General features: G+C 43.6%; 1 protein-coding gene and 1 long non-coding RNA gene across 5 annotated transcripts; both read left to right on the top strand.

Moving 5' to 3' along the window:
- The first annotated feature begins 5,940 nt into the window (after positions 1–5,940).
- LOC118387066 (uncharacterized) lies at positions 5,941–10,224 on the top strand. The gene is made up of 2 exons (XR_004826338.2): positions 5,941–7,869; positions 8,181–10,224. It is a non-coding gene; the product is annotated as an uncharacterized LOC118387066 (long non-coding RNA).
- Positions 10,225–14,166: 3,942 nt separating this feature from the next.
- On the top strand, positions 14,167–22,388 carry LOC127931407 (MAX gene-associated protein-like). 4 transcript variants are annotated; one of them, XM_052523963.1, is made up of 11 exons: positions 14,167–14,507; positions 15,820–17,179; positions 17,338–18,082; positions 18,254–18,332; positions 18,554–18,685; positions 18,846–18,962; positions 20,182–20,758; positions 21,005–21,230; positions 21,320–21,548; positions 21,670–21,860; positions 22,053–22,388. In XM_052523963.1, the coding sequence occupies exons 2-11, from the start codon at positions 15,912–15,914 to the stop codon at positions 22,239–22,241; spliced, it is 3,753 nt and encodes a 1,250-aa protein (XP_052379923.1). In that variant the 5' UTR covers positions 14,167–14,507; positions 15,820–15,911; the 3' UTR covers positions 22,242–22,388. The 4 variants fall into 4 exon arrangements, with proteins under 4 accessions (XP_052379923.1, XP_052379922.1, XP_052379920.1 ...); XM_052523962.1 differs by having other exon boundaries at positions 14,169–14,507; positions 15,876–17,179; positions 18,551–18,685; positions 22,053–22,386; XM_052523960.1 differs by having other exon boundaries at positions 14,169–14,507; positions 18,551–18,685; positions 22,053–22,386.
- The last annotated feature ends 424 nt before the right edge of the window (positions 22,389–22,812 follow it).

Here is a 22,812-nt window from a genome sequence, read left to right as displayed (position 1 = left end):
CTGACAGGTCGCTCCTACCAGGTGGCGTGGCGAGAATCTGTCTCCTCACCACGCGCTCTCACCACTGGTGTCCCCCAGGGCTCTGTTCTAGGCCCTCTCCTATTCTCGCTATACACCAAGTCACTTGGCTCTGTCATAACCTCACATGGTCTCTCCTATCATTGCTATGCAGACGACACACAATTCATCTTCTCCTTTCCCCCTTCTGATGACCAGGTGGCGAATCGCATCTCTGCATGTCTGGCAGACATATCAGTGTGGATGACGGATCACCACCTCAAGCTGAACCTCGGCAAGACGGAGCTGCTCTTCCTCCCGGGGAAGGACTGCCCGTTCCATGATCTCGCCATCACGGTTGACAACTCCATTGTGTCCTCCTCCCAGAGCGCTAAGAACCTTGGCGTGATCCTGGACAACACCCTGTCGTTCTCAACTAACATCAAGGCGGTGGCCCGTTCCTGTAGGTTCATGCTCTACAACATCCGCAGAGTACGACCCTGCCTCACACAGGAAGCGGCGCAGGTCCTAATCCAGGCACTTGTCATCTCCCATCTGGATTACTGCAACTCGCTGTTGGCTGGGCTCCCTGCCTGTGCCATTAAACCCCTACAACTCATCCAGAATGCCGCAGCCCGTCTGGTGTTCAACCTTCCCAAGTTCTCTCGCGTCACCCCGCTCCTCCGCTCTCTCCACTGGCTTCCAGTTGAAGCCCGCATCCGCTACAAGACCATGGTGCTTGTCTACGGAGCTGTGAGGGGAACGGCACCTCAGTACCTCCAGGCTCTGATCAGGCCCTACACCCAAACAAGGGCACTGCGTTCATCCACCTCTGGCCTGCTCGCCTCCCTACCACTGAGGAAGTACAGTTCCCGCTCAGCCCAGTCAAAACTGTTCGCTGCTCTGGCCCCCCAATGGTGGAACAAACTCCCTCACGACGCCAGGACAGCGGAGTCAATCACCACCTTCCGGAGACACCTGAAACCCCACCTCTTTAAGGAATACCTAGGATAGGATAAGTAATCCTTCTCACCCCCCACCTAAAAGATTTAGATGCACTATTGTAAAGTGGCTGTTCCACTGGATGTCATAAGGTGAATGCACCAATTTGTAAGTCGCTCTGGATAAGAGCGTCTGCTAAATGACTTAAATGTAAATGTAAATGGAAACTGTAGAATGTCTACATTATCCACAATTCCATCTGCCCCCATGTCATTATGTGATGTAATTGAAATGCATCATAGTGGATGCATCATAATGCTTTGGTAAAAACCTCAATGACCAAACTGTATGACTCTGCAAAACAGGTATTGGAGGGAAAAGGTTTCCACTCCTATATCAACAACTGCATATCCCATGTCTCTGTAGCTGCCCTGTTTCCCCCAATTTTTAAAGGCTGAATACAGCTGTTTTTATATCAATATCAAATAACTTCTGGGTAACAAATAAGTACCTTATTGTAATAGTGTTCTATTGAAATGATCAAAAATAAACAAAAATAGCTTTTTAGCTACAACAACACATTTCTCAAGGAAGAATTTAGCTGGGTTGGTCTGAGAGAGGAGGAGAAGTTTGGAACTCTCTTTTTGTTATTGCTCTAATTTACCGCCTTGTGATGTCACCAGTCAAGCCATAACTTAAACCATGCCAAACCTGCTGATTAGAAGATCCTGTGTAGATTGTATTTTCAACCAGCAACAATCAGGAAATAACGCTGATCTATTGTTTTCCACTGTTGTACAATATTATACAAAACACAGGAAATCAAATCCTTACGAATAAAGTAATGTTCATAATGAGTCAAATAGGCACTAGGCCAAAAACATAGGCCACAAACGTAAACTGGTAGATTACTCGCCCCACACTGGAGAGGGGGAAAATTGATTAGAAACATTACCTTTTCTTTCAAATGCAAATGCCATGATCCCACATGAAATATGGGAGTTTTTTTAAATGCTCCAGATTTAAGAATATTAGCATCATATTCAGAGACCAAAAAACTTAACAGATAAACATATTTTTGAGGGAATCAAATTATACATTTCCAATTATTTACCACCTGTAATGGTTGATTTTCTTTATCTAAGGCTCATAAGAAGTGCATTGTCCAGATACATGCCATAGGCCACTTTATATTCCACTATGTTTTGTATTTTTGTCTATTTGTCAGTTTTTATTTTTTTTATCTTGGTAACCAGAGCAACAACAATGTCACAATGCATATGATGGAAAATTACTTAATTACCCATAATGCTTATTGACTTAACATTCCATTGTAATTCCAATTACCATGGCAATTATGTCTCACAATACTAATTATATTTATATGCTGTATGGCAGGCCAGTGACTTTTGCAACCAAATTATATTACTTTGTCCAATCGCACACAGGCTTTTATGGTCACACAAGGTGCCACCTGTGGATTCAAAATGAGTAGCCTTGCAATTATTTACATGGCCCCAGTTCCATTTGCAACCAAATACGTTTTTAGAATAGATACAAATAGATACTAAATTGTAGTTCTCAAAGATGCAATTGCAAATTAATCAAATCCAATGATTTACCAACAATTATAGACAACCTAGATGGGAACTATTGGGAATGGTAGCAGACTGTATTGCCATCCCTATTTGCCATGTCTTTAACCAAAGCCTAAAGGAGTGTGTATGTCCACAGGCGTGGAAGGAAGCTAAAGTAATTCCACTTCCTAAAAATAGTAAAGCACCCTTTCCTGGCTCAAACAGCCACCCAATCAGTTTGCTGCCTGTGTTTACGGTATCCCTCAAGGAAGTTGCCTTGGGCCAATGTTTTTTGTTTTAAAGCTAAACTTGCTTTTTGCCTTAGTAATCTCTGGTGGCATAGCATTCCACGATGACTTTATACATACAGTGCCATCAGAAAGCATTCACACCAAATGTTGTTGTGTTACAGCATGAATTAAATTTGATTAAATTGAGATGTTTGTCACTGGCCTACACACAATACCCCATAATGTCAGTTATTTTTTTATTTGACAAATTAATAAAAAATGTAAATCTGAAATTTCTTGAGTCAATAAGTATTTAACCCCTTTGTTATGGCAAGCCTAAATAAATTCAGGAGTAAACATTTGCTTAACAAGTCAGACAATAAGTTGCATTGACTCACTCTGTGTGCAATAATAGTGTTTAGCATGATTTTTCAATGACTACCTCATCTCTGTACCACTAACATATCTGTAAGATCCCTCAGTCGAGCAGTGAATTTCAAACACAAAGACAAGGGAGGTTTTGCAATGCCTCGCAAAGAAAGGCACCTATTGGTAGATGGATAAAAATGTAAAAGCAGACATTGAATATCCCTTTGAGCATGGTGAAATTATTAACTATACTTTGGATGGTGTATCAATACACCCAGTCACTAAAAATATACAAGTGTCCTTCCTAACTCAGTTGCTGAAGAGGAAGAAAACAGCTCAGGGATTTCACCATGAGGCCAATTATGATTTTAAATCAGTTACTGAATTTAATTTCTGTGATAGGAGAAAACTGAGGATCGATCAACAACAATACTAACATAATTGACAGAGTGAAAAGAAGGAAGCCTTTACAGAATAAAAATATTCCAAAACATGCATCCTGTTTGCAACAAGGCACTGAAGTAATACTGAAAAAAAGGTGGCAAAGCAATTCACGTTTTGGCCTGAATACAAAGTGTTATGTTTGGGGCAAATCCAATACAACACAATACTGAGTTCCACTCTCAATATTTTCAAGCATAGTGGTGGCTGCATCATGTTATAGGTATGCTTGTAATCGTTAAGGACTGGGGAGCTTTTCAGGATAAAAAATAAATAAACTAAATGAAACTAAGCACAGGCAAAATCTAAAACGCAAGGCTAAATCTACACGGGAGTTGCTTAGCATGAAGACAGTACATTTTCCTGAGTGGCAGAGTTACAGTTTTTCTTGAAAATCTATATCAAGACCTGCAAATGGTTGTCTAGCAATGATCATCAACCAATTTGACAGAGCTTGAAGACATTTTAAAAGAATCATGGGCAAATGTTGCACAATCCAGGTGTGGACAACTCTTAGAGTCTTACCCAGAAAGACTCACAGCTGTAATCTCTGCCAAAGGTGATTCTAACGTATTGATGGAGTGAATACTTTGTGAATACTATGTTATGTTTTATGATATGTTGTATTTTTCATAAATTTAGCAAATGTAACACTTTTTCTTCCACTTTGACAGAGTATTTTGTGTAGATTGTTTACAAAAAAACCTGACAATTAAATCCATTTTAATCCCACTTTGTAACACAACTAAATGTGGGAAAAGTCAAGGGGTTTCATACTCTCTGAAGGCACTATAAAAAGCTAACCAAAGTCCTTTGTAGAATTTGTATGAAGCCATATCATATATCTATTAAAACATTCAGTTCTAACAGCAGCATTAGGTAAAGCCACTGGAGCATGTTCAGATTTTTGGCCCATGCAGTCTGGTGTGCTACTGTTAGAACACTTACTATATGTGGCGGTCAGTGAAGTGGCCATTTTGTCCTGTTTAGGTCAAAAAAGATCATGGCAAATGGCCAACAGCGAGGGCACAAGAAGCATAGCATAGTAGTCTCTATTACGCAACGAATGACTCGTCTTTATGATTCTTGTTGAGTTACTGTATTTGAAGGCATTAAAAGCCCTTTGGAAGCAACCAGTTTTATTCAGATAAAATAAAAGCACACACTTGGAGGACGAAGGGGGAATTCAATGTTCCAAAGCGTTATTGTCCATTTCAGGGTAAACATTTCTATTCCATTTTGACATGGTTTCCACAGTAGACACATAACACAATTGATGATTATATGTTGATGCAGGAGGGAAGTGGGTCTGTTTGTAAGAGAGTAGAGGAGAAGTAACGGGTTTAAACAAGGCTGTGTGGTGGTAGCTGGAGACCTCGTTTGGAGACTGTTGGAAAAAACAGACAAGATGGGACATGATCTAATGTGCTATGGTGTTAGAAGAGCAGGGCTGAGGACATTTTATCTCTTCACTCACGCACCAGCAGACACTCGCTTACCATTCTGGATTGCTAGGGATACATCTCAATAGTCTAAAGTGGTTTCCTTTCCTTGTCTTCTTTTCCTCATTTACGCTTTAAAGCCACTTAAAGGAAAACTCTACCAAAAAACTATCTTTTGGTATTTGTTTGGTATTAGTCCATTGTTAATATAGTCCCAAAATGCTTTGCATGACAGAAATCAAGTATTCAAGATACAGTTTATAACTTTCAAAATACAGAAATACAGCAGGCATTCCTCCCATCATCTCCTGTCCTCACCACCAGGCACTCACTCCCTCTCTCTGTATGCATCTCAATCCACAAATTGTTTTCTCTCCTTGTCCGTTGCCCACACTCATAACCACTAGACACTCTCTCTCTCTCTCTCTCTCTCTCTCTCTCTCTCTCTCTCTCTCTCTCTCTCTCTCTCTCTTTTTCTCTCTCTCTGGTCTGACTGCATCTCAATCTCGTTCTAGTAAATTGACCCTTCCCTTCTGCTCTCGTTCACTCCCCTTTGCAGATCTCAAATGAGACCGGGTAAGTGTTAAAGACAGACTTGTCAGTGCTGATGGAAGAAAAGAGATGTGCCGTGAAATAACACTGTCTACCTGTGAATCATAGACTGCCTGCTGAAATTGGCAAAAGCTTTTCATCACGATTTTACACTCCTCCCTCACAATCCACCAGTGTAGTGATATTGTGTTATTACAGATTTCCGCACTCTGTACTATCCACTGAGAATCAATCCCCACATCTTTACTCGCTGTCCTATTTTGCTGAGTGTGTCTTGCTTCATGAAGGCTTCCTTACAAACAAGAGAAATGAGAGAGTGGGTGAAGAGATGAGATAGAGAGGGTGAGGGGTTAGAGGAGTGAAAGATGGAGAGAGTATTAAAGTAAGAGAGTGAAAGTAAGGGAATGAGAATTAGGACAGGGAGATGGAATGAAGGGATGAGAGATTGAGGACAAAGACTTGAGGGAGTGAGCATGAGGTATTAAAGGAAAGAATAAAGAGAGATGGTGAGATAGAAAGGGTGAGAGTCAGGGATTGAAAGATTGATGAGAGGAACGCGGAAGAGTGTGAAAGGATGAGTGAACGTTCAGTGATTTTGAAATAGGTGTGTTTTACGTACACCAAATACCTGTATGCTGTACTAATTATAATTGTACCTACATTTTATGCTCTCGCTCCATTTCTTGTTAATTTCTCTATTAATCCACACTGTGTAACCGCTGACAACCTAGAAACTTAACCCATTTTCTATTTGTTGTCCTTACAGGAAGGGCCTTATATGGAACTTGTCTGACTTCGGAGTAATTCTAAGTGGGAGGAGAGGTTTTGTTTAGGCACTTTGACACCCTATGTCTGAATTAAACCCATATTATGATCGTCAGAATTGAATGAAATTAAATTCTTAGAGGTACTGATTTTTTGCTTCCATGTGATTTTAGGTGACACATGTTTGCAATGTAAGTAATAACTCAGAGGAAGATTGTGTGAGTTGAGTTCAATGGGTAGAAATCAACCTCTACCTCCTTCCGCAACAACCCAATTTAATTATGCCAGCTAATTTATTTGTGCCATGCAGTTGTATAAATGTTGAAAGTTGAGGCTGTCCAAACGAAGCTCCAAGGTGCAATTTAAGAGACTCCCAGTCCCAGGCCTCCGCTTTTCCAGCATCCTCTGCTTCCTTGTCACCTAATGAGCTCAACCAATCAGCAATCTGGGTTCAGATGCCTTTGAAGGCATGACAACAGAGCTTGAGGTCACTGAGGCGGAAAAGTAGAAAGAAATGGAGAACAGATCAACTATAAGCTCTCACACACACACACGCACAAGAAGTGTATTGGTGTGTGGAGAAGGACAGAACAATGGTTCTTCAATCAATCAAATTTGATGTGTATATTTATTTTTGCAAATAATCTGAGCCTATAGATTCCCAACAAGCAAGCAGAGGCGACAGTGGCAAGGAAAAACCTGCAGAGGCACCAGGCTAGAGAGGCAGTCCATCTTCTTCTGGCTTGCCAAGGCAAGGGGTTCTTACAAGCACATTGGCCAAGTTTCCAACAGATCACCATCTTGGGCATTATGGGTAATGTAGTCCTGATCCTGTCTTTAATAAAGAACCAGATCTCCCATCTGAAAACCTTTGAGGTGTTTCTCCTGAGCCTTGCTGCCTCCAACCTGTAAGAGCTCCTTGTCGTAAACATTTGCAACGTCATCATGTTCTGTGTCTGTCCTCACCCCCTTGTCCTGCCGGACGCTCAAGTTCCTCATGGTGAGAGTAAAGTAGAGTACAGTATATGTAGCAGCGGATGGCTAAAGTGCTACTGCCTTCCCAAGACCTACAAGTACTGTCACCCTGGATCTCGAAATTGCTTTTCTGGCTCAGTGGTAGGCTTTTGACAGTGCTTTTTGTTGTGTTACAGTGTGGAGAGTTATATGAGTTTGTGCTCTTGGCAGGCGGAATTTACACAGTCTCATAAGTACAAATGTACTTATAAATCATTCCTGTCAGAAACAAGTTGACAGCAGCTGAGATAATTGTATAATGTGATAATGTATTAATCTATTTATTTGGAATGTAGGTGTTAGGTGAAATCGGCAGCATCCTCTTCACATTCCTCATCAGCATCTTCTGGTACCAGACAACATCTGGTTGGCCTGGGCTGTGAGTGGGCTGTGTGTGATGCTAGCCATGTTCCTGGGAGCTCCTACCTATCTCATGAACGTAGATGGTCATATGGATAACTATACGCAAGACTGAGGCTGCCCTCCAGACTTCATCCAGTGGCCCAAGGAGAACTGCCCGACCATTAACTGTGTCTTCAGGTATATTTTCATCCTGCTCTGCAACCTGCTGCCTCTATTCATCGTCATCGTCACCAGCTGTCTCATTGTAAAGGTCTGTAACCACCTTGGAGTCGGTAGAGGTTGCCCCTAACCACATCCCTCTAATAGTTAATACGGTTATTTTTGAGGGTGGAGTGATCGGATTCTAGATCTGTGGATAGTGGCAAGGCTCTGTCTGTGACCACTTGTTTGCAGACACATTGTAAACAACATTAGTTAAACATACCTACCGTATTATAACTCATTATGTATAGAAGTTTTACTGAATGACTAAAATGTTGGTGCACCAGGTGCTGCTGGTTCAGTGGAGGGTGGTGGTGCCAGCGCTGAGTGCAGCAGGGGCGCCAGTGGAGCAGCCTCCCAGGAAGAAGGTCTCTACCTGGGGATCGAAAGGAACACAGTGGGCATCCTGGCTGCCATGGGGGTGTTCCAGGTGGAATGGATCCTTCAGTCCCTACGACTTCCCCTTTTGGACCGAGGTGGAGTTCTTCATCACAACGTCCTATATCACAATCAGCCCTTATGTGTATGGGATAGGGAGTAACCTGTTTTCTGTGAAACACTTTAAGAAGTAATGGAAGAAATACATTTTAGGCCTTAGGTGTCAGGTGTACGCAATTTTCTGTGCAGTATGATTATGGGATAAGGGAATAACCTCTTCTCTGAAACATGTAATGAAGTAATTGTGGTATATTTATAAACCCTCTGTGTTAGATGTAGGTGATTCTCTATTTTCTATTAAGTAATTTTAAGAAGTCAAAGCACGGTTTTTAGACGTAAACCACCGGTCAAAAGTTTTTGAAATCCTACTCATTCCAGGGTTTTTCTTTATCTTTTACTATTTTCTACATTGTGGAATAATAGCGAAGACATCAAAACTATTAAATAAAACATATGGAATAATGTAGTAACCAAAAGTGTTAAACGAATCAAAATATATTTTATATTTCAGATTCTTCAAATAGCCACCCTTTGCCTTGATGAAAGCTTTGCAAACTCTTGGCATTCTCAACCAGCTTCATGAGGTAGTTACATGGAATGTATTTCAATTAACAGGTGTGCCTTAAAAGTGAATTTGTGAAATGTATTTCGTTCTTAATGCATTTGATCAGTTGTGTTGTGACAAGGTAGGGGTGGTATACAGAAGATAACCCTATTTGGTAAAAGACCAAGTCCATAATATTGCAAGAACAGCTGAAATAAGCAGAGAAACGACAGTCCATTAATTTAAGACATGAAGATCAGTCAATCGGGAAACTTTCAAGAACTTTTAAAATGTCTTAAAGTGCATTTGCAAAAATCATCAAGCGTTTTGATGAAACTGGCTCTCACGAGGACCGCCACAGGAAAGGAAGACCCAGAGTTACCTCTGGCTGCAGAGGATAAGTTCATTAGAGTTACCAGCCTCAGAAATGGCAGCCCAAATAAATGGTTTGCAGAGTTCAAGTAACAGACACATCTCAACATCAACTGTTCAGAGGAGACTGCATGAATCAGGCCTCCATGGTCGAATTGCTGCAAAGAAACTAAAGGACACCAATAACAAGAAAATACTTGCTTGGGTCAAGAAACACGAGCAATGGACATTAGACCAGTGGAAATCTGTCTTTTGGTCTGATGAGTCCAAATTCGAGATTTTTGGTTCAAACCGCTGTGTCTTTTGAGACGCAGAGTGAACGGATGATCTCCGAATGTGTGAATCATGAAGGTCATCCCATCTGGTTTGCGCTTAGTGGGACTAACATTTTTTCCCCAAAAGAACAATGACCCAAAACAAACATCCGGGGTGTGTAAGGGCTATTTGACCAAGAAGGAGAGTGATGGAGTGCTGCATCAGATGACCTGGCCTCCACAATCATCTGACCTCAACCCAATTGAAATGGTTTGGGATGAGTTGGACTGCAGAGTGAAGGAAAAGCAGCAAACAAGTGCTCAGCATATGTGGGAACTCCTTCAAGACTGCTGGAAAAGCATTCCTCATGAAGTTGGTTGAGAGAATGCCAAGAGTGTGCAAAGCTGTCATCAAGGCAAAGGGTGGCTACTTTGAAGAATCTAAAATATATTTTGATTTGTTTAACACATTTTTTTTTACTACATGATTCCATGTGTTATTTCTTAGTTTTGATGTCTTCACTATTCTTCTACAATGTAGAAAATAAATTAAAACCCTTGAATGAGTAGGTGTGTCCAAACTTTTGACTGGTAGTGTGTGTGTGTGTGTGTGTGTGTGTGTGTGTGTGTGTGTGTGTGTGTGTGTGTGTGTGTGTGTGTGTGTGTGTGTGTGTGTGTGTGTGTGTGTGTGTGTGTGTGTGTGTGTGTGTGTGTGTGTGTATACAGTTGAAGTCTTAAGTTTACATACACCTCAGCCAAATACATTTAAATTCTGTTTTTTGCAATTCCTGACATTTAATCCTAGTACAAATTCCCTCTTTGGTCAGTTAGGATCACCACTTTATTTTAAGAATGTGAAATGTCAGAATAATAGTAGAGAGAATTATTTATTTCAGCTTTTATTTCATTCATCACATACCTAGTGGGTCATAAGTTTACATACACTCAATTAGTATTTGGTAGTATTGCCTTTAAATTGTTTAACTTGGGTCAAACTTTTCAGGTAGCCTTCCACAAGTTTCCCACCATAAATTTGATTTCTTTTTGGACCATTCCTCCTGACAGAGCTGGTGTAACTGAGTCAGGTTTGTAGCCCTCCTTGCTCGCACACGCTTTTTCAGTTCTGCCCACAAATGTTCTATAGGGTTGAGGTCAGGGCTTTGTGATGGCCACACCAATACCTTGACTTTGTTGTCCTTAAGCCATTTTGCCACAACTTTTGAAGTATGCTTGGGGTCATTGTCCATTTGAAGATCCACGCGTTAACTTCCTGACTGATGTCTAGATATGTTGCTTGAATATATCCACATAATTTTCCTTCCTCATGCAGCTATCTATTTTGTGACGTGCTCCAGCCCTTCCTGCAGCAAAGCACGCCCACAACATGATGCTACCACCCCTGTGCTTCATGGTTGGGATGGTGTTCTTCGGCTTGCAAGCCTCTCCCTTTTTCCTCCAAACATAACGATGGTCATTGTGGCCAAACAGTTATATTTTTGTTTCATCAGACCAGAGGACATTTCTCCATAGGTACGATCTTTGTCCCCATGTGCAGTTGCAAACCGTAGTCTGTCTTTTTTATGGAGGTTTTGGAGCAGTGGCTTCTTCCTTGCTGAGCGGCCTTTCAGGTTATGTCGATATAGGACTCGTTTTACTGTGGATATAGATACTTTTGTACCTGTTTCCTCTAGCATCTTCACAAGGTCCTTTGCTGTTGTTCTGGGATTGATTTGCACCTTTCGCACCAAAGTACGTTAATCTCTAGGAGACAGAACGCGTCTCCTTCCTGTGTGGTATAACGGCTGCGTGGCCCCATGGTGTTTATACTTGCATACTATTGTTTGTACAGATGAACGTGGTACCTTCAGGTGTTTGGAAATTTCTCCCAAGGATGAACCAGACTTGTGGAGGTCCACAATTTAGCTGATTTGTTTTTATTTTCCCATGATGTCAAGCAAAGAGGCACTGAGTTTGAAGGTAGGCCTTGAAATACATCCACAGGTACACCTCCAATTGACTCAAATGATGTCAATTAGCCTATCAGAAGCTTCTAAAGCCATGACATAATTTTCAGGAATTTTCCAAGCTGTTTATAAGTACAGTCAACTTCGTGTATGTAAACTTCTGACTCACTGGAATTGTGATACAGTGAAATAATCTGTCTGTAAACAATTGTTGGAAAAGTGACTTGTGTCATGCACAAAGTAGATGTCCTAACCGACTTGCCAAAACGAGTTTCTTAACAAGAAATTTGTGGAGTGGTTCAAAAACGAGTTTTAATGACTCCAACCTAAGTGTATGTAAACTTCCGACTTCAACTGTATATATAACATTGAACTCTGTCTATGATTGAATGTATGACACAGAGTGCCCATGACACAGAGTGCCCATGACACAGAGTGCCCATGACACAGAGTGCCCATGACACTTGACAACAATGAAAATAAGTCTTGACATTTTTTGTTTATGTAACCTCAACAGGTTTGGTATATGTATCTGTTGCCTGGTGCAACATTTCGTGTATTTTAAATTGTCAAATAAAATCATACTGGGAACTATCCACCATGGTGTGTTAGGAGTACAATAACTGCATGGAATAGGGAATATTCTATACTTCTCTAAAACATTTTCAAAGTATTTAGGAAATGGATCTTTCAAATTGTTTGTGTGGAAACCAGGGTCAAAATGTTTGTAAGAGGATAGCCTACTAGCAACACATTTTTATGTTTGTTTGAAACCAAATCTGATCAGTAGCACATTTGGAGGAACAACTGACCATACTCATTGTGTAAATATAAATATTTGACATGCATGTTGTTACATTCTAAGCAATTTTAACTGGTATTGAATTGCATCTCAAATAAATAAGGAATAGAGTGATTTAGATTAATTGATCTGTCAATAGTTACAGGTTGCAATGTGCAGAAAGGGTAAAGGCTCAAGTCGTCTAATTTCTCACTCCACTCACAATAGGTGTTCAATTCAACATGATAATCTAAACCACATCACAGTCATATAAGATCTATTGTCAGACAGGGAATTTTAATTAACAAAAAAAAACGTATGTCGGCTTCAGACTCGATTTAACTCAAAATAACTGCTCAAATCCTGTTGAAATAATCAGTGATTAATCATCAATAGCAGTGATGATTATTGATTGATAATCATGAACGATGGATTTCAATTGACAAATGTAATTAGTTCAATGCCGAATTACAATCGAATAGACTAGCCTAGTCTACTTGTATTTCCCAAATGCGTCTTGATGCTGTTATTGTTGTTGTGAGATTTATGCCATACACAAGTCGCCACTATTATTTTTACTTCTCGTGATTACTCATTCACGATATAATTTAGATGCAAATATTATTTTGATATTTCGTAGATCTGAAATGTCGTTTTTGTCTTTTAAAACATTCATCAAACGTGCGGGTGAGGCCTGTATGTGAGTCTAACTCCTGGCTGGGTAGAAACAGCGAGACAACAGCACATCATTAGGGAAGTGTTTAAGCATGCTTATACCGACACTCGAAATGTTATAAACGATTGACTATTCGAAGCGTTCACAAAATAGCTCGAAAAGTGTTTGCCGGCTATTTATTTTAGGATGACAGGATGTAGATGTTTGAGGCAGGATTTTGTCTCTAATTCATTTTAGTGTTTTAACCTAGAAAGAAAATTGTTGCGGCCCTCACAGCCTGTCGAAGGCGGCAATAGGTTGCAATACTCTGCTGGCCCTGGAGTCCTGTATCTGGGCTCCTTGTCCTTCACTCTCCCCCCGAGGTGGGCTGAGGAGTCAGGAATCACGTTGCTGATGTTATTCCAGTGCGAAAAAATGACAACAATGGCGCATATAAGAGCATAGGAAATTTGTCCATTTATAGGATAGAAGTTACAAATTGAACACAAAATATGAACCATTGTCACTCGCGCTCAAATAACATTCACAAAATGTCCTATAGGTACTGATATAAAAATACGGGGCATGAACCATGCAGACTAACGCGTTTACACAGGGCTACAAATTGTGGCTAACAGTTTGGGTGGTTTAAGTTGTAACAATTTGCGCTGTGAGCTTTTATATTTCACAGCAGTAACCATGGACATGATTGATAGACTGGATGGTCAATATTGACTTTTAATAACTAGGCTATTTTACAAATCGCATCATTTCTATCACACTTGCCTAGCCTACTGTAACATTGTATTTGGCTACATTTGGAACTTTCTGACATTGCAGTTTGGCTGCAACAATGTAACAACTTAAACACTTTGACATGGGAAAATAATAGCATAGGCTGTCTATTGGCTCCTGTCCCATATGGTAAAATATGTTTATATGTATTATTCAGTGTAGTGATGGCATAGTCTATGGTTTATGGTTATAACCACAGCCTATAGGCCTATCAAGTTGTGGGTAGACTATAGCGTACTACTGTTAGTGAAAATATAACTTGTAACTCAGCTGTTGACATACAGACATACCATCATCAGACAGACAGATCAAGACAGAGATCATAAGTCAGACAGGCAGACCAAATCTCAGGCAAACGTCCAACCATCAGAAAGACAGGCAGATAAACGCACATTCACACACAGATAGGCTACAGCAGGAATACAGGCTAAAATTGCAATTCCCCCCAATGGAGGTGTTCAAAACAGAGCAGATAGGCTGAACGTTTTTTTCCGCGTTATCAGCTGTACTAAAGATTGAATCGTAGTTTATGCTTTTTTTTGTGGCGGCTGCACGGAAGAAATAACTGCCCGCTAAACCTCTGGAGGGAGCCTGCGCAACACACACCGACCGAACCTGAGTGTGTGTGCCGCCATGGTGACTTACGTCACACCCCGAGCACGGATGTGTGTGTGTGTCTCCGTGGAGTGAGAATGTGTAGATAGATGTTCGAAAGGAGTGAGAGATAGCCTGGAAGTGGACGGACATGCACAAGATTCGAAGAGGGTCACAACAGACAGTTCGCTATCCGATTCCTGCACGATTCACAAAGGTAGAGTCAATTTGTGTATTTGTTATTTATTGCACAGACTTTTCGCCGGAGTTGTTCGAGGCCACGAATAAGACTCGAGGTGGCAGAGATCCCCGGGATGGACTCCCGCTTTTCCTCGCGCTGGCGTGGGAAATCACGCGCCATTGAGGGTTGATGTTGTGCATGCGCCTTGGTAGCCTGTGTGCATGGTCGATGCTAGGCTACATTGCGTGGCTTCGGCGGCCTCCATTTGCGAATTTATGTGCACGCTCGAAGATTATTTCGAGGCCTTTTGTTTCGACGACGGCACGCAACAGTTGGAGTTTGCTCTGTTATTATTGCTCTCCAAAAAGCGCAACACGCCATACGGTGGTGGAAGGTAGGCGTCAGTGAATGTCCAACTTTTTAACTTGCTGGCTAAATATCTGGAGGCCTACAACAAGGCTTGGGGAGGAGAGGACGAGGGGTGTTGTCAAGCAACTTTTATACTCGACACTGGCATGTGTTTTTGAAGAAATACACGATTTAAAGCTCATGGAGAAATAATACTGGTTTGATAGTTGAGATGGAAATATAATTTGGAATAACCATATTTAACAAATAATAACGGTAACACCTCCAATAAGCACTTCTATAGGCTACATGAAAGGAAGTCGTGGTATTTGTATTGTTTCTGAACTTAAATTGACAAGGACATTCCAGTTAATGTCATAATTGCATTTTAACCTGCACAGGAAAATATTGTCGTAACGTTAGCCTAAACGTTTAGCTAGGCTAATTTAACCTAATCAGTTTAGATAAGGTTTTGTAATATAGGCCTAGCATCTATGTAACTTAAGCTAGTAACTAGGCTAATCAATTTAGTTCCATAGGACCCAACTCAAGATTGTGTTATCCATCTGAACTAAAGCCTTATGGCAACTTACCAATGAAGAGAGCCTAGTGAGCTGACCAACCTCATCTGCTACACTTGAATGACACATTACATGAATACAATGCCATTGTTCAAGAAAATTGCAAAAACAACTACGAGCTGATAAACATAAAATTGATCTAACGTGTGGTCTCCGATAAAGTCCAAGCTTTAGGGATCTGCCTTCTGCTTTTGGGTGACACTAAACTTCACATGAAAGGTCACACATCTAAAAACAATGTATTTTTGGTAAATTAAAATCTTATTTAATCTCCATGTTTTTCTTACAATTTTCACAATGTATATATTATGCTGTAATAAGTCATTTAGACATGTCCTTACATGTTGTTAGTTGGTTCACTATCTGGCCATTCACATGAGACATTTTTCTAACATAACATTATTTTTTAATTATTCCAGGATGTCAACTGAAAATAACCATAGTTCAACTTGAGGTGCTTTTTTTTTTTTTTAAGTGAAGAAGAATAGTATAAGTTTACTCTGTCCCATCTATGGAGGATCCTACTGTAATGGAGGAGAGGGTAGAGGACTCGGCCATTACTACCTCTATCACCACATCAATCCCATTTGACAGCGTCACCATGGAGCCAGGCCTGGCCAACGAGGATGTGGTGGAGGACCAAGCTGTAGCCATGACAGACAAGGATACAAGCTTAACCATCATAGCCATGGCTTCATCCACTGACACCATAACAAACACTGAGGTCAACCTAGCTATGGCATCATCCACACACAGTGAAGTGAACTTAGCAATAGCTTTATCCACTGATGTCATTACAAACAAAGAAGCGAGTGGAACCATAGCCGTACCCATGGATAGTGGGATAAACTCTGATGCTAAGCCAGCTAACACACCCATAGTATCAGCATCTTTATCACCAGCTGCCACTGTGACAAACACTGGTGCCAACCCAGCCCTCCCCTCACCATTAACATCATCTGCTGCCAGTGGCCCAGCCCCCGGAGGCCTGCATCCCGAGGAGGAAGGCCTCTCAGCGATAAGCTCATGTGGTAGTGTGGGGGTCACTCTGGAGAACAGCAATGTCTGGAGGGAGTTCCACTGCTGTGGAACCGAGATGATCCTCACCAAACAGGGCCGGCGCATGTTTCCCTACTGCCGCTATCGCCTGACGGGTTTGGAACCAACACGTCGTTACTGCTTGGTCCTGTCAATCACCCCCGTCGACATGTACCGCCATCGCTGGAACCTGAAGGAGTGGGAACCCAGTGGTCCTGGAGAACCACACACCCAGGCCTCATGCCGACTCTTTCCCCACCAGGACTCATCAGCCCTGGGGAAGGTCTGGATGGCCAGCCTGGTCTCCTTCTATAAACTCAAACTGACTAACCACTGCCTGGACCAGGAGGGACATGTGTTGCTGCACTCCATGCACCGCTACAGGCCCAGTTTACACGTGATCCCCGTCGCAGATGGAGATGACCTTGGCTTTGACCCTAAGCTGCTTGACCTCCAGCTCCTCGGCCCGGAGGTCATGACCTTCACGTTCCCGCAGACCGAGTTCTATGCAGTGACGTCGTACCAGAACACCAGGATCACCCAGCTGAAGATAGATTATAACCCCTTTGCTAAGGGCTTCAGGGAGGACAGCGGCAGCCCGCGCCTCGCAAAGCCCAGGCCGGAGCACCCTCAGGCAGGGAAGGGAGATATCCGCTCCCCTGGTCGTAGCACTGCTAGGTCCAATGGTGGTGAGGGGACTGAGCATATTGTTACTGTAAACGATGTTGTGGCTGATATCAGGTGAGTGAAGCTTTCTGTTATCCTGTTGTACTATAATTCCAGTGTTTTCCTTACAATTTACTGAATGTTAGTGTTTTACTGTTGCTATTTAGTTTTCCATTTGTTCTTGATACACCGCTAATATTTTTTTTTCACCTGCACCCCTCATTGTCTTGTAGCATGAAGAAACGTTCTCTCCCTACAACTCACCCTGTGGGGGAAGTCTCAGGGAAGTTGAGGAAAGTAGCTCTTGGTACAGCAGATTCAGATGCCAATCAGACTGATGTGTCTGCCAGTGAAGAGGGGATGGATCTGGACTACAGTGACCATGTCTTCCACAGGCAGTACCTCCGAGCCCAGCTAGCCCTGCCCTCAGGAGCCTCCAGGCCAGAGAACAGCCCGGGGGCTGGGGGGGAGAGACTGGGTGCTGGGATGGACCACTCCAGACAGGCCAGCCTGACTGCTAACCCTCAGAATACTACACAGTCTACTGTGTTACACACAAACAGATGTTCAAAGCCTTTAAAACGTTCAACTGTAGAACCAATGGACTCTGAGGTTCCGCCTTCACAGAAGGTTCCGCTTGTAGAGCCAACCATGACCGCACCCATTTCGCTTACAGAAACTCAGGAGGACAAGGTTGCGAGCTTAACCCCTAAAACATCCAAACCTCAAAAGATTGCACCCAAGCCTTCTCCTACCCCCTCACCTCTGACCCCCACTGCGTCCCCCTTTGCCGTTCCTAAGCCATGGAAGAAGGGGCGTAAACCGGGGGGCAATCGGTGGGGCAGTGTCGGAAAAGTCTCTAAGGGTACCAAGGCGGCGACAGCGGCTGTCACTGCAACTAGCAGCCCAATACCTGTTGCTATGCAACCGGAACTGGATGACGTGGAGGGTCTACTTTTTGTGTCCTTCACTTCCAAGGTAAAACACGACACTTGTGTGCGATCAGAATTATGGGAAATAGGAATTTCAGACATCCGGAAATGTTCATTTTAGAAACCCCAGAGTCGGAAATATAGGAGGGAAACTTTGTTTAACTTTGCTGAAGGTGCAGACAGTATTGACACGGTTATCTCTTCCTCTGTGTCACAGGAAGCTCTTGGTGTCCATGTGGAGGACATGCCATCCGATAACACATCACCAGTCACTCAGGAACAGCCAGAGAAAACTGGTAAGTGGGAGCGAAGAAGTTATATTCTACTGGGGCTTGTCAATTACAGTGTACTTGGCAACAAGACCTGCTGGAGACACAAAATAGAACATCAACACCCACTACTGTTTTCACTGATTGACATTCACAATACCACATGCATTTCTGAAAGTCTCCAATAATGATGACGCTGGTCTATTCTATTATTTTCTAACCTAAGTGTGTGTGTGTGTGCGCAGTAGTGGAGAGTGTTGAGGAGAAGATTGCAGTACTGGAGAGTGTTGAAGAGAAGATTGCAGGTCTGCAGACTATCTTACTGCAAGACCTAAACACACTCAAACACAGACAGGTCATCCACCCTGTCCTACAGGAGGGTGAGTGAACAACACACTCACGCATGCACTCTGTATTTCTCTCTCTTCCTCCCTCTCCATCTCTCACCACACAAACCTACCAGTCCTAAGAGAGTTAGATATTTCACAGTAATGTTCACCATTGATAACCCTAACGTGTGTGTTATTCCCTTACCTATAGTTGGGCTGAAGTTGAGCTCCCTGGACCAAGGCCTGGCCATCGATCTACAGTATCTGGGGGTGCGTCTACCGCTGTCTCCGCCTGTGTTCACTGGGCTGGGCAGCACTTCCTCCACTAGTGAGTTACACTTAAGTGATGGGTAATTTACTAGCCATGTAGGCCACATACAGTAGCAATAAGACCAGCTAAACAGCAGTGAGATTACTGGTTGTTTCTAAAAATGGTTGAAACTCATATCTCAAAGCTCTCCAGTGATCATTATATGGGACACCAACACAATACGTATTATTTACTTTCACTGTTTTATTATTGTTTTTTGAGTAGAGCCATAGGTATAGGCCGTAGGGATGTTGTCGTGGCGGCCGTAGGGATGTTGTCGTGGCGGCCGTAGGGATGTTGTCGTGGCGGCCGTAGGGATGTTGTCGTGGCGGCCGTAGGGATGTTGTCGTGGCGGCCGTAGGGATGTTGTCGTGGCGGCCGTAGGGATGTTGTCGTGGCGGCCGTAGGGATGTTGTCGTGGCGGCCGTAGGGATGTTGTCGTGGCGGCCGTAGGGATGTTGTCGTGGCGGCCGTAGGCATGTTGTCGTGGCGGCCGTAGGCATGTTGTCGTGGCGGCCGTAGGCATGTTGTCGTGGCGGCCGTAGGCATGTTGTCGTGGCGGCCGTAGGCATGTTGTCGTGGCGGCCGTAGGCATGTTGTCGTGGCGGCCGTAGGGATGTTGTCGTGGCGGCCGTAGGCATGTTGTCGTGGCGGCCGTAGGCATGTTGTCGTGGCGGCCGTAGGCATGTTGTCGTGGCGGCCGTAGGCATGTTGTCGTGGTTGCCAACAAGGGGACATATTAATAGACATGTTATTATTTCCTGATTGAGAAATGTGACTGCCTAGTAGTAAATTAATTACACTTGAAAGATGATAGCGCTTTTTCAATTGCATGGCTCAGCTAGTTTAATACATCAGAGTCACTGAGCACTTCATACCCAGTTTACTGTCATCGTCCACATTGAACCCCCTCGTCAGTCAGGCAGATAATAAGGCAAGGCAATTATGGGATTTACACCAACTTAAACACTCAGAATTAGCCCTAGTAATGTGACTCCCACCACTGTGGTAGAATGGGGGAGTGGTAATGGGCAAGGTTATTATTTGGTCTGATGATAACCCACAAGCCCCAATCCTGTCAGTATTTGCAAATCTGAAGGGACTGGATAAGTGCAATATAATGATGGCTCTACTTAGTCTCCAAACAGAGAGGTAGAGGCCAGGTGAAGGGTCTAGAGGTTGATTTGGAATTGGGCCCGTATCTCTTCTCAAACGGCCTTGTCTCTTCGCTGTGCAGATGGAAGCAGGTCCTTTGTCTCCAGGACGGGGAAGACCAGTGACCTGACCAAGATCAAGGGCTGGAGGGACAAGTTCATCAGGACCAAAGAGACCTCTAAGAACCACAACCCCAACCGCTCGGCCTTCTGCAGCGAAATGCTCGACCAATACCTGGAGAGCGAGGCCCAGCGAATCAGCGACCGCGCTGCTGCCTTCTCCCACAACCCCCTGGGCTTAGTGGCCTATCAGCTGCCTGTGACCAGCACCAGCTATGTGCGGACCCTCGACAGTGTTCTGAAGACACGTGCCCCCCCGTCCCCCGCCTTCTGTAGACCCTGCCCCCTCTCTCGGAAACCCCTCCTCTACGCAGCTCTAAAGAAACCCCCTCCACCCATCAACAACCACAGGACCCCTCCTAAAGCAGCCAAACCCAAACCCACACCAGCACAGGGCAAACTGCACCATATAACACCAGCCCAGGGCAAAGCCAGATCTGCCTCTGTGCTACGGCCCATCCAGGTCACCAACAGTAACAAAACTACTGCTGCTAAAGCTACAGCTGGGGTTAAAGTCACCAGCCCTCCTACTGCACAGCGGTAAGGAAATGCTGCTAAAGACATGCTATACCCATGCCAAAGCATATAGTTTACACATTTATATTTGTTGTTGTCCCAAAGCAATATGAAATGGGTCTGAAATGCTGGTAATGTCAATTGTTTTCATAGTTTGGATGTTATGTAGATATTTGGGATTGAGCCTGTCAAGCCTACAACAAGTTTCCTTTTTTTGACCCTAAAATGGACAATAAAGCCTTTCATTAAACATTTTACTCGTACCTCCAGGTCTCCTCCAGGCCAGGGGGCTGTGAGGAGGGACTCCAGCCCAGGGAGAGGCCTCTCCAGCGGGTTGACTGGCCTCTCTAAGAACCAGCTCAGACTGGTCGGTCTCTCTAAGATCCAGCTGAGAATGATGGAGATGGAAGATGCCACCTTCTACCAAGGACACGATAGAACACACATCACTACTGAGAGGGTGGAGAGAGCCCTGATGGCACTGCTCACTGCGCAGGTAGGACTTAGATTATAGACACACACACACATAATGCGCACACACATTTTCTGATGGTCTATCTCTTCTCTGTTGTCTGTGCCCTCCAGGGTCTCCCTAAGAGCCGTGCCCCCCAGGCCAGTCCAGTGGACAGTCCAGAGTGTGGTTCTGAGTTCTGCAGGCTGGGGTGTGTGTGTTCCAGCTTGGCCCGGGTGTCCAGGGGTCCGCTCCACTGTTACAGGCCTGACTGTATGTTGGGCTGCTCCTGCTTTAAACGCAGGATCACCAAACAGACCACAGCAGCAGAGAACGGCCAGCACCAGACACTGCCTGTTTACAGTAAGTTCATACCCAGGGTGCATTTGGGTACTTGTGAGAGTTGTATTATATTCTATATTGACCAAATGAATGACACATCAACTTGAACAAGCTAATGAACGTGTCTTCTCTCCCTGCCCAGCTGTGTCTAACGTGGAGCATGAGGTTCAGCCCAATCGAGGCATCCGTGTCTCAACCCTGTGGGACTGCACCTCAGGGGTGGACCCCGAACCCCTCTTCAGCCCGAAACCTGCCCCAAACATACCCACCAAGCCTCTAACCAGGATCTACAACCCTGGTCCAAAGCGCTACGTACCTCGTCTCACCCCCGAGGTAAATTCCTCTGTCATAGTATACTGTGGGCCCTGGTAGTGCACTATGCAGGGAATGGGGGAGCATTTGAGTCACATCCTATGTTGTCAAACTACCACCCCAAATGACTCAACTGTAGTGATATGATGGAAACCTCGATTTGACAAATATTGTATATGAAAAAGTTGAGTGATTTTGTTTGTGTGTGTGCAGCTGCGAGAGGAGGACAAGGACCCAGTCTACAAGTACTTTGAGAGCATGATGACGTGCGCCCGTGTCAGAGAGTTTAACAGTAAACCGCCGCCCCAGGTGCTGCCGCCACAGGTCCACCTCTTTAAGGACAATAATAGTTCCATCATCCCCAGCAGCAGAAAGGTGAGGCACAGGACACACACACACTAAATATTTATTGCCGGAGTATATGCATTAAGGAGTGCGATCGACTGGTCAATCTTCAAGCCATTCCTAGTCAGTCATCGAACATTTCTGTAGAAAAGCCAATGATAAAGCCTTGTGCTCCTATAATTTGTTTTCCTGTCTTGCGCTGTTGGCCGTAGGTGGACTTGATTCAGAAGCCCTGCAAGCTGGGTAGGCAAAGTGTTCCCATTGTGAACCATTTTAATTTGTCTGAAGGAACAAACTCCGCCGACCCGGCGGACCAGGAGCACTATGACTAATTCAAGTGTGCCTACTGTGCTGGCCAATCATATACAGTGCCTTGCGAAAGTATTCGGCCCCCTTGAACTTTGCGACCTTTTGCCACATTTCAGGCTTCAAACATAAAGATATAAAACTGTATTTTTTTGTGAAGAATCAACAACAAGTGGGACACAATCATGAAGTGGAACGACATTTATTGGATATTTCAAACTTTTTTTTAACAAATCAAAAACTGAAAAATTGGGCGTGCAAAATGGGCGTGCACACCCAATTTTTCAGTTCTCCCTACTTCTACTCGCGCTGCAGCCAAGTG

Source organism: Oncorhynchus keta, chromosome 8 (assembly GCF_023373465.1).
Source record: "Oncorhynchus keta strain PuntledgeMale-10-30-2019 chromosome 8, Oket_V2, whole genome shotgun sequence".
Classification (NCBI taxonomy): Eukaryota; Metazoa; Chordata; class Actinopteri; order Salmoniformes; family Salmonidae; genus Oncorhynchus; species Oncorhynchus keta.
The sequence above is the reverse complement of the archived record's forward strand: the minus strand, read 5'-3'. Positions and strand labels throughout refer to the sequence as shown.

Bases quoted from the DNA above. Each gene is read 5' to 3' on its own strand.
- LOC127931407 (XM_052523962.1), top strand. From the start codon at position 15,912: ATGGAGGATCCTACTGTAATGGAGGAGAGGGTAGAGGACTCGGCCATT. The intron at 18,083-18,253 runs GTAAAACACGAC...TCTGTGTCACAG, and splicing joins TTGTGTCCTTCACTTCCAAG to GAAGCTCTTGGTGTCCATGT. The intron at 21,549-21,669 runs GTAAGTTCATAC...CTCCCTGCCCAG, and splicing joins CCAGACACTGCCTGTTTACA to CTGTGTCTAACGTGGAGCAT.